The sequence below is a fragment of the Nothoprocta perdicaria genome, unplaced genomic scaffold (assembly GCF_003342845.1).
Source record: "Nothoprocta perdicaria isolate Ctin4 unplaced genomic scaffold, notPer1 scaffold_12, whole genome shotgun sequence".
Lineage (NCBI taxonomy): Eukaryota > Metazoa > Chordata > Aves > Tinamiformes > Tinamidae > Nothoprocta > Nothoprocta perdicaria.
This window is the reverse complement of record NW_020454316.1, coordinates 1,011,809-1,026,588: the sequence shown is the minus strand read 5'-3', so window position 1 is coordinate 1,026,588 and position 14,780 is coordinate 1,011,809. Positions and strand designations below refer to the sequence as shown.

At 66.0% G+C, this 14,780-nt stretch overlaps 1 protein-coding gene across 1 annotated transcript; it reads left to right on the top strand.

Annotated features, from left to right (window-relative positions):
• Positions 1-666: 666 nt before the first annotated feature.
• RAB26 (RAB26, member RAS oncogene family) lies at positions 667-13,249 on the top strand. Its single transcript, XM_026054062.1, has 8 exons — positions 667-774; positions 9,843-9,884; positions 10,270-10,336; positions 10,687-10,739; positions 11,645-11,710; positions 12,481-12,537; positions 12,715-12,791; positions 13,018-13,249. Exons 1-8 carry the CDS (start codon positions 667-669, stop codon positions 13,118-13,120), a joined length of 573 nt encoding a protein of 190 aa, XP_025909847.1. The 3' UTR covers positions 13,121-13,249.
• Positions 13,250-14,780: the final 1,531 nt, after the last annotated feature.

Here is a 14,780-nt window from a genome sequence, read left to right as displayed (position 1 = left end):
CCGCCCGGGCCGGGCCGAGCCGAGCCGCGGGGCGGGCGCTGCGCCGGCTCGGCCGAGCGCTCTGCCTCCAGAAGCTGCAATTTCATTTGCTTCAGAAAAGCGTTATTTTATTTATTTAGCCCCTAATGCCCCCCAGCGCTGCCCGGAGGGGTGCAGAGTGTCGGCACCATCCTCGCGAGCCGCTCGGATCCGGGCTCTGCAAAGTTGCACCGGGGGATCTTGCGCTAAAGCCTTTGGGGGGGGTTGTCCCGCAACGCCGCCTTCCCGGGGGGCTCGTGCACGGAGGCAGGCGGGGAGCGGGGGGCGTCGCGGGCCCCCGGCCGCAGCGGCTCCCGCCGCCGCTCCCGCGCCGTTCGGTGTGACCCGGGGCAGCACCTTCCCTAAACCCGTTTACATTCAGTCACGGGCTGCTGACTTACAAAGGGATCATGGCAGCCGGCTCGGGAGATGCAATCGCGGCGCTGCCGCGGCTCGTTACGCAGCCCCGCGGCTTCCCGCCCGCCGGAGCGGCCGAACCGCCCGGCCCGTTGTCGCGCGGGACGCGCAGCGGGCGCCCGGGGACCGCGGCCCTTCCACACGCTGTTTGCAGGAGGCCGCGGCAGCTGGCGGGTTGCCCGGGGGCATCCGCGGGGAGGAAACGATGCTTTTCGCCCCGCTTTGCAGGTGATGCTGGTGGGCGACTCGGGGGTCGGCAAAACCTGCTTGCTGGTGCGGTTTAAGGACGGCGCTTTCCTCGCGGGCAGCTTCATTTCCACCGTGGGAATCGACTTCAGGGTAAGTGTCTGCTAGCGGTGTCGTTAAACCTGGCGGCTCCGCGCGGAGGCTGCGGGGTTCAGCAGGTCGCTGCGGTTACTGCACAGAGTGATAAGGAAGCTTCAAAACCAGGACCCCGTTGCCTGCACGGGCAGCACGCGGGGCCACCCCGGGACGGCAGCACGGGGCCCCACTGGCTGCAGCGGCGCCGGGGGAGCCGCTCCGCTCCCGCGCGGCGCCGGCAGCACCGGCTGCTCCGTGTCCTCCTCGCCGAGGACAAAGTCCAGGCCCCTGCGGGCACCGTCCTCCGCGGTACTCGGGCATTTCCCGGGTAACTGCAGGTGCTGCCTCTGCCTTCACTCTCCACCTGCCTCAGCAGCCGGCGCGGGGATGCCGGAGGGCAGGTGTCTCGGGACTGCACGGATAGAGTAGACCCCCGGAGCTTTTATTCTTTCTAGAGCCTTAAAAAAAGACACGCAGCAAAATTGCTGTGAGGGGCCTTGCAGCAGAGCCGCGCCGAGTTGTGATGCTGGTGCCAGACTGTAGGGATGTGCAAACGTGGCTGTCAACAACAGCGGAATCCTCCTCTCCTCTGAGATGTGGAGTGAGAACACAAAATGTGGGAGCAAGTTCCGAGGGACCAGGAGGGTGCAACAGAGCCTCCTGTAGCATGGGGAGCCGGGGATGCTTCTTCCTGCCTCCCAGAGCTACCTGTGCACGTGGGTCTTGCTCATGTGAGGGCTGCCGGGTGCTCTGCATCCCTGCTTTTCTCCAGGGAAAAGTGGCACTGGGAGCAGGGCTGCTCTGCGCGCCTGGGCAGCCTCTCCCGACCCAGGCTCTGCGGCTCCGGGCACCACCGGGGCAGGGAGCAGCGCCTCCCGTTACTGCCCTTTCCTGGGAGCATGCGGTGATGAGAGATCTCGGAGCTCGGAGAGCGGCCGAGTGCCAGTGTGGGGGACAGCAGCACCGTGCATGGCATGGAGCGAGCCCTGGTGCTGGCTGGAATGATGCTCCCAGCTCCTGTTCCCGGCTCCCGCTCCCTCCTGCGAGAGCCGGTTCGCGGCCAACAGTGAGCGGCCTGTGGGTGGTTGTGTCGTTTTGTTGTCTATTTAAGAGGTAATAGTGCAAAGAGGGGAGACTCAGGTAATAAAAATGGCATTTTGCTCTTGTAAGAGCTGAAGAGGGACTTGTTTTAGTGCCTCTGGAGTCAGAGTCGTTGAAGGTTTCCTATATTTCATGTCGAGAAGAGAGAAGAGCACTGATGCTTCAGAATTTCCCCCGCTCTGGCTCCTCGTTGCGCTCAGGTTGAAGCCGGGCGGGAGGAGCGGGGCCGCTGGGGGAGCTTTCCCATCCTTTCCATGCGGTGTGTGTCCCGGACGCGCGGCTCCAGGGCGGCAGCCGGCAGCGAGCCGCTGGGCACGGAGGCAGCAGAGGCCGCCCCTCTGCTCTGCCTTGCGGGAGCTGGAGTAAAGGCGAGATCCTGAGCTCCGTCCCCTGCCTGCAGAGCGTCCCGGAGGGTTTTCCAGACATGTGGGAGCCGGGGAGGACACGTGGGGTGGCGAGGAGGGCACGGTCACTGGCCGTGGTGCCCTGGTGTCCTTGAGGGAGCCGCGGTGGCCTCCCGGTGTCCTGACGTCCCCATGGGAATTGTCTCAGCTAGAGCTGCTGGGGACGAGGGCTCCGTGGGCAGAGGGCAGGAGGCCGAGGCCATGAGGCTCCTCGGAGCTCTCACTGCCCAAGCAGTGGCTGAGGTGCCCGCATTCCCTGCCTCTTACTGGCACCTCCGGACCATGCGTGTCCCCAGAGCCCATCCTGTGGCACGGTGGCCGCGGGGATGCCCTGGTGTAGCCGGCGCAGGGAGCCTCGCTGAGGACGATGAGGAGCCGTGAAGCAGAGGGAGGAACTCGCCGGGCCCCGACAGGAGCTTCGGGAGCTGCGGGCTGGGTCCGGCTGTGCACGAACGCGCAGTAAGAGCAGGGGCTGTGCAGGCACCGCGCTCGCGGGGCAGGACGAGCCGTGTGGGCGCTGCAGGTGTCCCCAAGCTTGGTGCTGCTTGCAGCGACTCACAGCTTGTGAGAGACATGGAAATGCAGCAGTGTCGCTGTAGCTGGCATTGCTGCAAGCGGCATCGCCACAGCCGGCAACGCTGTGCCTGGCATTGCTGCAGCCACCATTACTGCACACCCAGCATCACCACAACCGGCATCACCGCACACCCGGCATCGCCACCCTCGGTGTCACTGCACACTCAGCAGCCGAGCACGCAGCCTCGTCGGCTCCCGGCATCCCCAAGGGCAGCCACGAGCACCGGGTGCTGACGCTGTCCTGGGAAACGCTCTCTCCTCACACCTCCCGCTTCCCTCCATCCCAGGACCCTTCTGGGCGTCTCCGCTCCTTTCCTTGGTGCCTTTTCCAGATGAGGGTCTCTGGGCTGCTCGTCAGCTGCTGCACGAGGAGCCCCTTTGTGGGGCAACAGCTGGGGAAAGAGATGAGCGAGCGCTCAGAGCTCCTGCAAGATAAAGGGGCTTTCTCCCACACAAGGCTTTTGGTCCACAGCAATCCTGCGGGTTGCAGTGGCCTGGCTAAAGTTACCAAATCAGCACCGTAATTTTGTACACGGGTAATTACCTGGTATTTCAGCTGTTCTTAAAATGAAAAGCATTTTATTACTGATTGCAATGATTGATACCGAGGGCAGTCTTGAAATCCTGTGACTTATTGACTAGAGTGCCGGCTGCTGCTGCGGAGCAATCCAACTCGGGCTTATTTACCTCTGCCATGGAGCCACTCGTACTGCGTGCGGTGGGTCGTGCAACCGGGGAGGCCGTACACGTGCCCTAAAACTTAGTGTGCTATGCGTGCAAAGCCCCGAACACCTTCCTTGTGCAGGGAGGTCGTTTTGCGTCCCCGTGTGTGCTGGGATTATCCATGGCGGGAGCCGAGGCAGGCAGCAGGGTGGCCAGGGCCGGAGCCCCAATCCCCCTTTGCGTCCCAATCCCCCTCCTCTAACAAGGGGCTGTCCCCTCGGCGGGGCTGCCCATGGCTGGGCTCCGGGGCCAGTGTTGGGGCATGTCAGACCCTTAGGTACGCGCCAGGCTTGGGCGCAGCACAGCCGAGTGCGTAGAAGGCCATTGAAAATTAATCCGGCATTACAGTTCCTAAGGGCCCCCTCGTGCTGCCTTTTCCTACCCCTCCTCCCATCGCTTGACGTTATCGAGAACCTCTGGTTGTTTGCAGTAGTCTCCTGAAAAAGGATATCATCATAAATAAATTTGGCGAAGGGAATGGAATGATGCAAGGGAAATAAAAACGTTTCTCTTATGTGGAAATGCATCAAAATGGTAGCTGCTCACGTCTCCGTCCGGGAGCGTGTGGCCTTTTTTGGCTTTGTGCCTCTCCACACTGATTCTTTCCGTGGTGGGAGCATTTTTAGCTCCTGCGGAGGTGTGATCCCCCGCTCCGAGAGGGGCCCGAGCCCTCGTGCGGCACTGCCTGTGCGGGATGCAGGGTGCTCGTGAGCGCCCAGCCACCCACCAGGGCGCGGGACGGGTGTCTCCGTGCGGTGCCCGCGCTCCCGGGCAGCTTCCTGCGGCGACAAGGGCTGCAATTGCTGTTATCCCCTCAATTTGCCCTAGGGCGGCTCGGGGCTCCCTGGCCTTCATCCAGAGCGGAGGAACCTCCTGGGTAGACGGGACCATTGCAGCCGGGACCTTGGCTCATTGGTGTCCACGTGGGAGCGCTGGGTGCACCAGGTCTCCCCGGGTGCTCATTGGGTTTCGCAGCCTTCGCCGTGCTGGGGCACTGGCTGCAATGTGGGCAGTTCCTCGGCACACGTCCCGGTCCCGTGAGCATGTTGAGCCTAGGCCGTGCCCAGACCGGGCTGCGCTGTGGTAACCACGGCACAAACCTGCGTGGAGGCTGGTGCCGCCAGCCCCGCTCCTCATGATGCGGATTGCAGCGTGTCCGGGGCCGCAGCTCCCGCGCCGCGGGCTCCGCGCTGCAACCTGCAGAGTCGCTCCTGTGAAGATTTTTGTGCTAATTGGACCCAAAGTGAGAAGAAGGGGTGAAAAAAAAATGAGGCTGCGAGACCTCTCCTGGGAAAGAGGCGCTAACAGCTTCCCGGCTGGCGGGGATGGGAGCGCTGGCTGCGCGGGGGCGGGTGCTGCGCTCCCTAATTAAAAGCTGTCACCGTGACCCTGGGCTTTGAGGACGCTCGATTGCTTTGAGCCCCTGTCCTTGGCGGCTGCAGTCAGCAGTGGGTGATGTGAGAGAAATTGCTTGCAGCTCTGTGTGCGTCCCCAGGAAGGCGCGCGGCTGTGTGCGAGCAGGGCTGGCGCCCGGAGCTCTGCGGGGATGTTCGCCCCTCCCGCAGCGCCCGGCCCCCTCGCAGCCCCTCGCCCGCCGTCTGCCCAGGCCGCTGGAGCGGAGCCCGGGGCGCCTGCGCCTCCTGCTCGCGGCTCCTCCTGTTTTATTCATGCTCCTCTGGCTCTCGCCTTTGGAAAAACCACACAACCTGTCGGCTCCGCTCCTGCAGCACACGAGCGAGCAAGCAATGAGCAAGCGAGGAGCAAGTGAGGAGCAAGCAACAAGCAAGGAGCAAGCACGCCGTGGCCACCCCAGCGGCTCGTCTTGCCACAGGGCAGGTGGCAGGGGACGAGATTGGCGCCTTCTGAGCGGAGCGATGCCCGGTTGTCCATGGGCGAGCGCCCGAGCCCTGTCCCTGCGTGGGACACATCGGCAGGAGCCAGCGCCCGGCCTGACTTCCTCCCTTGGGTTCCCTGATGTGTGTCCGGGGGATGCGGTGCTCACATGTCTGGGTTATTTAGGATGTCCCGTTTAACATCTAAACGAGCCTTAGTGCCTGGCCAAGCCACCTGGATATTTAAGGCAGGAGCCGGCTCTCGTCTGCTCTTGTAGTCGCAAGGAAAGGTTGGGTTGGGCTGTGCAGGACTGGGGCTTCCCAGGGAGCAGAGGGAGCGGCAGCAGCAGAGCAGCCTGTGCGGTGCGGCCGCGGTGGCGCCCGGCGCTCCCTCATCCCTCCGCGGTCACTGCTCCTCATCCCTCCGCGGTCACCGCTCCTCATCCCTCCGCAGTCACTGCTCCTCATCCCTCCGCGGTCACCACTCCTGGTTACGGCTCTCGCCAAGAGCCGCTCGCATGCGAGCGCGCCCGCCCGCACACCGCTCCGCTCGCTCCCGCCACGGCCGCGCGCCAAGGACGAGAGCCCTGCTCGTTACTATGGGGATGGGCGAGGGCCGGAGCAGCCGCTGCTCTGCGGTGGCCCTCGATGCTCCGCGAGCGGCGCTGCTGCCGCGGGCGGCGTGGCCCCACGCGGTCCCCAGCGCCCGATGGGCCCTTGGCGCAGCCGGAGCGCCCGGCTCCCCAGGGAGCCGCCGGTTCCCGCAGCCCCGTCTGCCTCGCGGGCGCCTCGGGAGCCGTTAATCCCGGCTAAGCAGCAGCTCGTCTCGTCGCCTGGAGCGGCTGCAGAGCCTCTCAGCACAGCAGCCGGCGCTTCATGTTTATGCATGTGCGGGAGGGAGCGTTTCAGCGCCGCGGCAGCGACGGGTCCCCCTGGGCTCGAGGGAGGCGACGGGCGGCTCAGGGGTCCTACAGCCCCGAGGCTGCACTGCCAACTTGTGCAGTTGGCAGCGCTCGGGCGCGTTGCCTGCTCGCCAGCGGGCTCTCCGGTGGCTTGCCGAGCGCGCAGCGTGGGCGGCGCGCGCCGTTCGCAGTGGTGAAGCCGTTCTTAGCGAGGCCGCGCCGGGCTGCCCTGCTGCAGCGCACCCCTCTTGGGTAACTGCTCGCGGGCAATGGGGGCGATGGGCGATGGGGGGCAGCAGCCGCCCCGGCCGCAGGGGCCTCGGGCTGCTCCGTGGGGAGGCCAGAGGACTGTGGGGCCTCGTGGCCTCGGCCTTCCCGGGAACGGCCCCAGGCGCTGCGGCTGCAGCCGTGGCTGCCGGGCCCCTCCACCTCGGATCCCCGACCAGGGCGCCAGGCCAAGCTCAGTGCCGTCGCTGCGGGTTTCCTTGAGGCAGAGCTTCCTCCACCACCGCAACGTGCTGCCTATGTAAATGTGCAGCAATTAACGGCAGAGGCGCTTGGCAACGCCTAAAATAACCCTGTTCCCAAGGGAGCGCTGCCGCGCGTGCGGCTCCGCCAGGCGCTGCACGTGCGGCCCACGCCGTGCAGGGCGGCAGCGCGGCCGGGCCTGGCCCCATGTGGGCATCCCAGCGGCACCGGCTGCGCCTGCCCGGCCGTCGCTGCCGCTTGGGTCCTGCCCGGCCGCTCACATGGGAGCCAGCCCTGCTGTTCTGGCTCCCATGGGGTCTGCAGAGGTTTGCGCCGGAGCGTGGGCGCTCGCCTGGCTCGGTGCTCCCAGGAGTGCCCGGCACGAGCAGCTGCACCCAGCCCCTTCCCGGAGCCCGCGTGCGGCTCTGCTCCCCCAGCCCGGGATCCTGGCAGGCTGTCCTGCAGCTTTGGGGGCACGCTGCAGCGGGATGCACACTGCAGCAGGATGCACACTGCAGTGGGATGTCATGCATGCTGCAGCAGAATGAGATGCACAGTGCAGTGGGATGCACACTGCAGCTGGATGTCATGCACGCTGCAGCAGCATTCGCACTGCAGCAGGATGTTGTGCACGCTGCAGCAGGATGCCATGCACGCTGCAGCAGGACCGCAGTCCGGCTCTGCAGGGAGCCGGGACCCCAGCGCTGCTGCAGGGTGGTGGACAGTGCTCGGCGCCTCCGGCCCGGGCTCTCCTGCCTCCACAGCAGGGGCCCTGCGGACCGCGGGCATCGTCCTGCGGATGCGGCCGGGATGCCGAGGCCGGCTGGGCGTGGGAAGCGCTCAGCACCTGCAGCCAGCGGCGGCTCCGGCCCCACACCACAGAGACGGGCCAGGCTCGCGTGGGTCAGAGAAACCTGATTGTAGCCCCGGAGCTGCTCTTGTCTCCCCGGGTTTTCCTCTGAGGATTCAGCTGCTCCCCCCAAGAAGAAGCCTGCTTAGGAGAGAGCCCTCCGGTGCTTCAGCTGCAGCTGGAAGATGTGCGCGTCCGTGCAGCTGCGTGGTGGAAGGCTGTGGATTAGTTCGCCCGGTCTCCGGGGATTCTTGGGGGCCGGGAAGCGCTGTTTAACACGGCGCTCGTCTCGCGTGGGTGCTCCGTCCCCGCCCGTGCCTGCGAGGACGTTCTCTCAGCCCGGGTTCCGCCTGCTGAGTGCATCACAGCGCGTTGTAGCGTGGTGCCGGCAGCCGCGGGCGAGCTCTGCCCTGCATCCGTGCCACCTGCGCCCGGGCCAGCCCGGCTGCCCACGCAGCCCCGGCGGCCGTGCCCTCCTTCCCCCACTGCCGAGGGGAGTGCTGATTCTTCCATCAGGAAGCCTAAATTCCCATTAAATGACGAGTCCCCATTTGAGCTAATTAGTTTCAGCGCGTGCTGGGTCAGCCCGGCAGCCTGTCCCGTCCTCGCGAGGGTGCCGAAGGTGACACTGGCCTAACTCGCAGCAGTGAAACCATCCGAGGGGATGTTCCCAGCACACGGGGAGCTCCTCGTTGCCGCTGGTGTCCAGCACATGTGCCAGGAGCTGCGTGGCTTTTACCCTCCTCCTCTTGAAACCTCCAATGGTTTCAGCAAACAACTTCTGGAGAGTCAATATAATTGCGCACCGAGTTAATCCATGCCTCCAATTTAACTTTTAAGGGATTAATTAAGAAGTTAGTGCTGGAAAGCCGCAGGGCGCTGTTGGGCAGGACGCAGGGGGCTGCCAATGTCACCTCTGCTGGTTGAGCTGCAGGCGGCTGCGGGCTGCGGAGCCCATCCCTGTGCGGAGCAGCTTGTGCTGCAGTGCCCAGCCCGTGCCATGGTGCCCGGCCCGTGCCATGGTGCCCAGCTCATGCTGCGGTGCCTGGCTCGTGCCGCGGTGCCTGGTGCCCGGCTCCGGCCTCGCCTGCTTGGGGAGCTTGGTTAGCACTGCTGGCTGTGTCGCTGCAGGGCAGCGAGCGGGCAGTGGAGCTGCAGCTCCCTGTACGGGTGAAGGGGAGGCTGGGGAGAAGCCAGGGGCCTAGACACTGGAAAACGGGACCCTGCGCGGCCAGAGCCGCGACCTGCTCCTGCCGAGAGCACGGGGGTCTCTGCCCGCACCCCAGGCAGCGGCCAGGGCCCCCCCGCTTCACTTCCAGGTTTTAGTTAGGCTCAAGTGTTCCTTCCTCCCTAACGATGCAGGTCAGCAGTAATTAGAGCAAATACTGCTGCCTTTAGTTGGGCTGTTAATTAAGCTGCTCCAGCAGTTGGTCCATGGGTGCCGGGGGCTGGCCCTGCTCCAGTGCAACGATTGGGGTGCCAGCTGCCCCAAAAAGGCCCCGACCGCCCCATCCCATCCCGCATGCTCCCGTGCTCCCGCCCAGGCTGGCGTGGCGCTGCACGGAGCATTGGGCTGCCCTCACCGGAGCCGGGCGGCAGCAGGACGTGGCCGGGGAGGCTCCTCGCGGTGCGAGGCCGGGCAGCGCTGGGCACGGAGCGGCTCCGGGATGGGGGACCGACCCGCGCAAGGGAGGGACCCTCCGGCGGAGCCTCCGTGCAGCAAATCCGCGCAGAAGCGGGCGCTCCCCCGCGCCGCCGCCGCGGTGCAGCGCTGCGGAGGGCTCGGCGGGAGGGCGCTGCGCGGCCAGCTGGCTGCTCCCAAGGCGCTACCTTTGCTGCCGACGCAGAGCAGTTTCTATTTATTTGTTTTCCACAAAATATTCAGCAGGCGCTGGCCGGCCCTGCCGCTTGCGCGCGGCCGTGGTGGCTGCAGCTCCCTTCTCGCCTCTTTCTTTGCAGCGAGTGGGTGAACCTGGAGAGAGCTGAGCAGAGCGGCGCGGGCGAGAATGGTGCTGGGGCCGGCAAACTCCGAGGGCGTTTGGCCCATTTAGGGAGCCCCTCCAAGCCCTCCGTCCCTGCAGAGCACGAGGGGATCTCCCCAGGGTGCTGCAATCAGCGCGGGGGCTGCACGGGGACCACGTGGGGCCGGTGCTGCTGGGCCCCCCATCCTGCTGCGCGCGGGGCGCTCTGGAGCCTGCGTGATGCTCACCCCTGCCCTGCTCTCTTGCAGAACAAGGTCCTCACGGTGGACGGCGTGAAGGTCAAGCTGCAGGTGGGTGTCCCGTCCAACCGCGCCTGCTTCTGCAGCCCCCGCGCCGGAGCTGAATAACGGCGTCGGTGCCGCTCTTCCCGCCGTGCGCGCGGCATCCTGGAAACACGTCGCTGCATTAAAAACTGATGGATTAAATTAGCGGGGCCCCCCGTGTCCATCTGCAGGATGGATTTTCTGATTAAGGAGGCCTTGCAGGCCCTTGGTCACGCGCGGGCATCCCCGTGGTCACCAAGCCGGGAGGCGCCTTGGGAATATTGATTGTCTGTGTCCCTTTTCCTGGTCTCATCCTGGTAAATGGATCAGATGGGATGCCGCATGCTCTCGGGCGCGCGCTGCCTTTCCCGAGGCCGCTTCGCTCGTGTCTCACCTCTCTGCTCCCCTTCAGATCTGGGACACGGCCGGGCAGGAGCGCTTCCGCAGCGTCACGCACGCCTACTACCGCGACGCGCACGGTAAGGCCGCGGCGCCCCAGCTGCGGCCCCAGGGGACAGGGTCACTTGTCCCCAGGGCGTTCCCTGCAGGAAAGCAACAAGGAGCTGTTGCCCCTGGAGCCGCAGGCCCTGCCGCGCGGAGGGATGGCTGGCGATGGCCTTGAAGCAAGCGTGTCTGCATCCTGCCGCGGGGCCGTTAGCGGGGCTTTGGCCTCCCGTCCTCGTGCGCAGCCCGTGGGGGAGTGCTAGAAGCTCCGTGCGTGGATAGAGCCCCGCAATGGATGTGCTGGGTGGCCCTATGCACCCTGAGCACGTAATGAGCACCATAACGAGCACATAACGAGCACTAACACCCCTTCCTCTCTCCGCAGCCTTGCTCCTGCTCTACGACGTCACCAACAAGGCTTCGTTTGACAACATCCAGGTAGGAGCAGTGCTGCCCCGAGGCCCTGCGGGTCTTTCCGGACTGTTTGGGGTCATTTTCCCCGTGAGGTTTCGCGGGAGGCTCCCAGCCCAGCCCGGCCTCTGCTCCCGGGGCTCCCGGGCCGATGTCGTGCACAGTGGTGGCCTGGGCTGTCCCCGCTCGCGCACGGGCAGGATCCGCACGGAGCCCTGCCCGGGAGCGGGGCCGCGCGCTGCGTCCCGGCCGCAGCGAGCAGCAGAGCTCCCATCCGCCGCGCCGGGAGCGCCGCCACGGCCGGGCCCTGCCCCGCGCGCCCGCCGGGAGCCGCGTTCCCTGCGGGCCCGCAGCCGTGCAGGTGCCCCGCAGCCCCTCGCCCATTTCTGTTGCTCACAGGCCCCTCCAGGGCGTGGGATGGGTCAATCCCCGCACGGAGCGGGGTTTTGTCAACGCGGTGCCCAAACCCCATGCACAAGCAGGGGCTGCCCGGCCGGCAGAGCCCCCGCGGCCGCAGCTGGCGCTGGCAGGAGTGCAGCATTCCCCAAGCCGGGCAGTGAGCGCGGAGCCGCCGCCGCAGCAGCGTGGTGCAGCCAGCGGGGCAATTAGCCCTCAGTAAATAGGATGCTCTTTCTCGTGTGCGTCTCTGCGAGCGGGGGTGACACTGTCGCCAGGAGGGTCCCGATTGCCCCTTGGTTTGGGGGGGACATAGGAGGAAGTGGCAAAGCCCTGGGGACGGGAGCAGGGCCTGGCCGAGGTGCTGAGCGCCCCGGCTGTGCGCGTTGCTGTTTGCTGCCCCCGTGCAGCTAGACCGGGCACAGAGCCCCCCGTGGTGCCAGGTCGTGCCGGCTTTTCCATGGGAGCTTCCCCAGCTCCCTCCCGCCGTCCTCCCCGCGCTGCTGCTCACGCTGCTGCTCTGCTCCTGGCTGCAGGCCTGGCTGACCGAGATCCACGAGTACGCGCAGCAGGACGTGGTGCTCATGCTGCTGGGGAACAAGGTGCGTGCGGCCGTGCGGGAGCCCCTGCCCCTCTGGGAACCCCGACCTGAGGGGCTGCCCCCTTGGGAAGGTGCCCGGTTCCTTGCCCGTTCCCGGCCTGGGAAGGTGTCCCGGTTCCGTGCCCATTCCCTTTGCCGGCTGCCCCTGCCCGTGCGGAGCCCCTGGGCGTTGCATTTGCCTGTGTCCCTGGGGCGGGCGCAGGGCTGGCTGCGCAGCTGGGACTCGTGAGCCGAGCGCCCCAGGCGCCCTGAGCAGCCAGGCTGAGCGGCAGGAATGCCGCGGATCCCCTCCTGGGAACGCGGGATTGTTCATCCCGATCTCCCGGCCGGCAAATCCCACCTTAGCCTCCTCCGAGGTTTCTCCTTGCTGGAGCAGCTGCTATAAAGCAGCTTTGCCAATGAAGGGCAGCTGACATCTGCCTGGCCCGGGTCCCCAGCGACGCCCCAGTCCCGGGCGCTGCGGGGCCCTCCTGCCTCCTCCTGCCCGTCTGCCTGAGCCTCCCGGCGCCTGGGAAGCCGCAGGGCACCAGGGCAGCGCGAGAGGCAATCGCGGCCCTGCGGGCACCACGCGCCCAGGCACGAACCCGGAGCCTGCACCCCACAGCCCCGCCGGGATGCCCTTCTGGGAGGAAGGATTGATCCCTGTTAACAATAATGTAATGTTTGTGCTCGGGGGCTGCAGGCGAGGCGGGGTGAGGAGGGGATGTGGGGGGATCGCTGAGCGCTGCCCTTCCACGTAATGGGAAATTGTTCCGTTGTTGCTGTCGGTAGGTGGATTCCACCCAGGACAGAGTGGTGAAAAGGGAAGATGGAGAGAAATTAGCCAAGGTAGGTGAGGAAGCAGGTGCATCCTTGCAACCCGCCTGGGCCTTTTCCTACCCACCGCAGCAAGAGCTCTGCCCTCCCCGCCAGCTGCAGCCCCGTCAGCTGGGGCTCCGCAGGGCCAGGAGCTCGCGTGCCTGCGGACAGTGACACTTCTGATGTCCCCTGTGTCTTGTCCTGCAGGAGTACGGAGTGCCCTTTATGGAGACCAGCGCAAAAAGTGGCTTAAATGTCGAATTAGCCTTCACAGCCATTGCCAAGTAAGTGACGGTGGCCCTGCGCGACGCAGGAGCCTGCACTGCCACCCCCGGGGACCAGGGGTCACACAGAGCTGGTGTGCCCAGATCAGCTAGTGCTGCCAGGGCGGGTCGCCAGCCCCGGGTCCCAGAGGGGCCGGGCGGGTTGGAAGCGGGTTCCTGGCTTTGCTTGTCTCGCTGTGAGCCCTGCTCTCAGGCACAGAAGTAACCTCTGTCCCCTCTCCTGCAGGGAACTGAAGCACAGGTCCATGAAGCTGCCCAACGAGCCCAAATTCAAGCTCCATGACTACGTGAAGAAGGAAGTAAGAGGCTCAGGCTGCTGCAGATCCTAGTGTGCTTGGTGCATTTGTACAGAGACTCACGCCAAGTGCTCGTGTGCCGCGCGCTCCTCGTGGACAGTGTGTGCATGTCTGTCTGTTGTGTCTGTACCTGCGTAAAAGGAGAGCTGGGACGTGTGGAGCGGAGGCAGCCGCGACGCCGGCCGCGCTGCCCTCACGGTACGGCCTCGCCGGAGAGGCTCCGGTGTGCGGAGGCTCGGGCCTCGCCGGGCGCCTCCAGGGCCACCCGGGCCTGGCTGGAGCTCCCCGTGGGGATGATGCCCGGCGGGCAGGGGCGCTGGAGAGGCCGCTCATGTCAGCACGGCCAGGGGGTTCCGTGGCCGCGGAGGGGCCCTGTCCCCCTGAATGCTGGCGCCGAAGCAGCCCCAGTGCAGGTCTCCTCTCCGTTCCCGGCCGGGGCGCCTGGCAGAGCTCGGCTTTCAAGGCAGCCGTTTTCGTCACTGCTTACGTGTGTGCGCCCCTCGCGTGTCGTAACAAACCTGCCTCGATGGAGAGTGCCCTTTCCCGTGCAGAGCTTAGGTGTCTGTTCGAGTGAGCTGCTGGAAGCATTCCTGTTGTACAGAGAATTCCTGTTTAGCTGTTTGATAAAGGCTTTGGTTCTCCGTCACTGCAGTTTCTAGTGTTTTAATTGAGGAGAAGTGTAATGTGTTGCAGCTTACTGTGAATTCCTCGATGCTTGTGAGCCCTTGCAGCCGGCAGCGGCGCTGGGAGAGCTCCCGGAACGGGGCCAGACCGAGCGGAGCGGAGCGCCCGGCACTGCAGGCTGCTGCACCCGGGTCTTTGGGGGGCCTTTTCGGGGCCCCGCGTGCTCCCCCTGCCCTCGGCTGCGCTGCGCTCGGTTGGCTACGTGAAGGGAGCAGGGCACGAGAAGCGGTTCCTGCAGCCGCTCTTTCGGCACAGGAACAGATGAGGAAGGATCCTAAATCCCTCGGAACACAGCCCTTTCTCCTCAGTTTTAATATGTGCATTCCCAAGCGTGGATGAAGCTGTAAGCGGCAGCTCTCCCAAATGCCGGGGAGATTGTTGGTGGAACAGGTTCTGTGGGAATTCGCTGCCTCGTGCACGGGCGTCTGTCCCAGCCAGCGCCCGCTCCCGGCCGGCAGCACCGGGACGTCCTGGGGGAGCTGCAGGTCCCCGGGAACGAGGCAGCCCCGCCCGCTCCTCCCAACTCCCCGGGGCCAGCCGGGCCAGGGCCCCGCAGGGACAGCAGGCGGGTGACGGTTGGGGCTCTGAGAGCCACCGTGTCCCCCGCAGCGGCAGCCGGGGTGTCCCGGGGGAGCAGCCGCTATCTGCATTGCCGCAAACTCCACCGTCCACCCCCGTGAATCCCGCGCAGCAGGGACATCCGCGTGGGGCTCACCCGCGCTGAGAAGGGCCGGGGCTGCTTTACACGGGGCTCCAGCCTCTTGTAAGGCAGCCCGGCCTGCTGAGCACATGGAGGCCGCGTGGTGTTGGAGGGCTCCGGGGAGGCCGGGCCGTATGGGAGTGCTGTGGGGAGGCCACGCGGTCCGAGGGCTCCAGGGAGGCCGGGCCGTATGGGAGGGCTCCGGGGAGGCCACGCAGTCCGAGGGCTCCAGGGAGGCCGTGCCGTATGGGAGTGCTGTGGGGAGGCTGCGCGGTCCGAGGGCTCCAGGGAGGCCGTGCCGTATGGGAG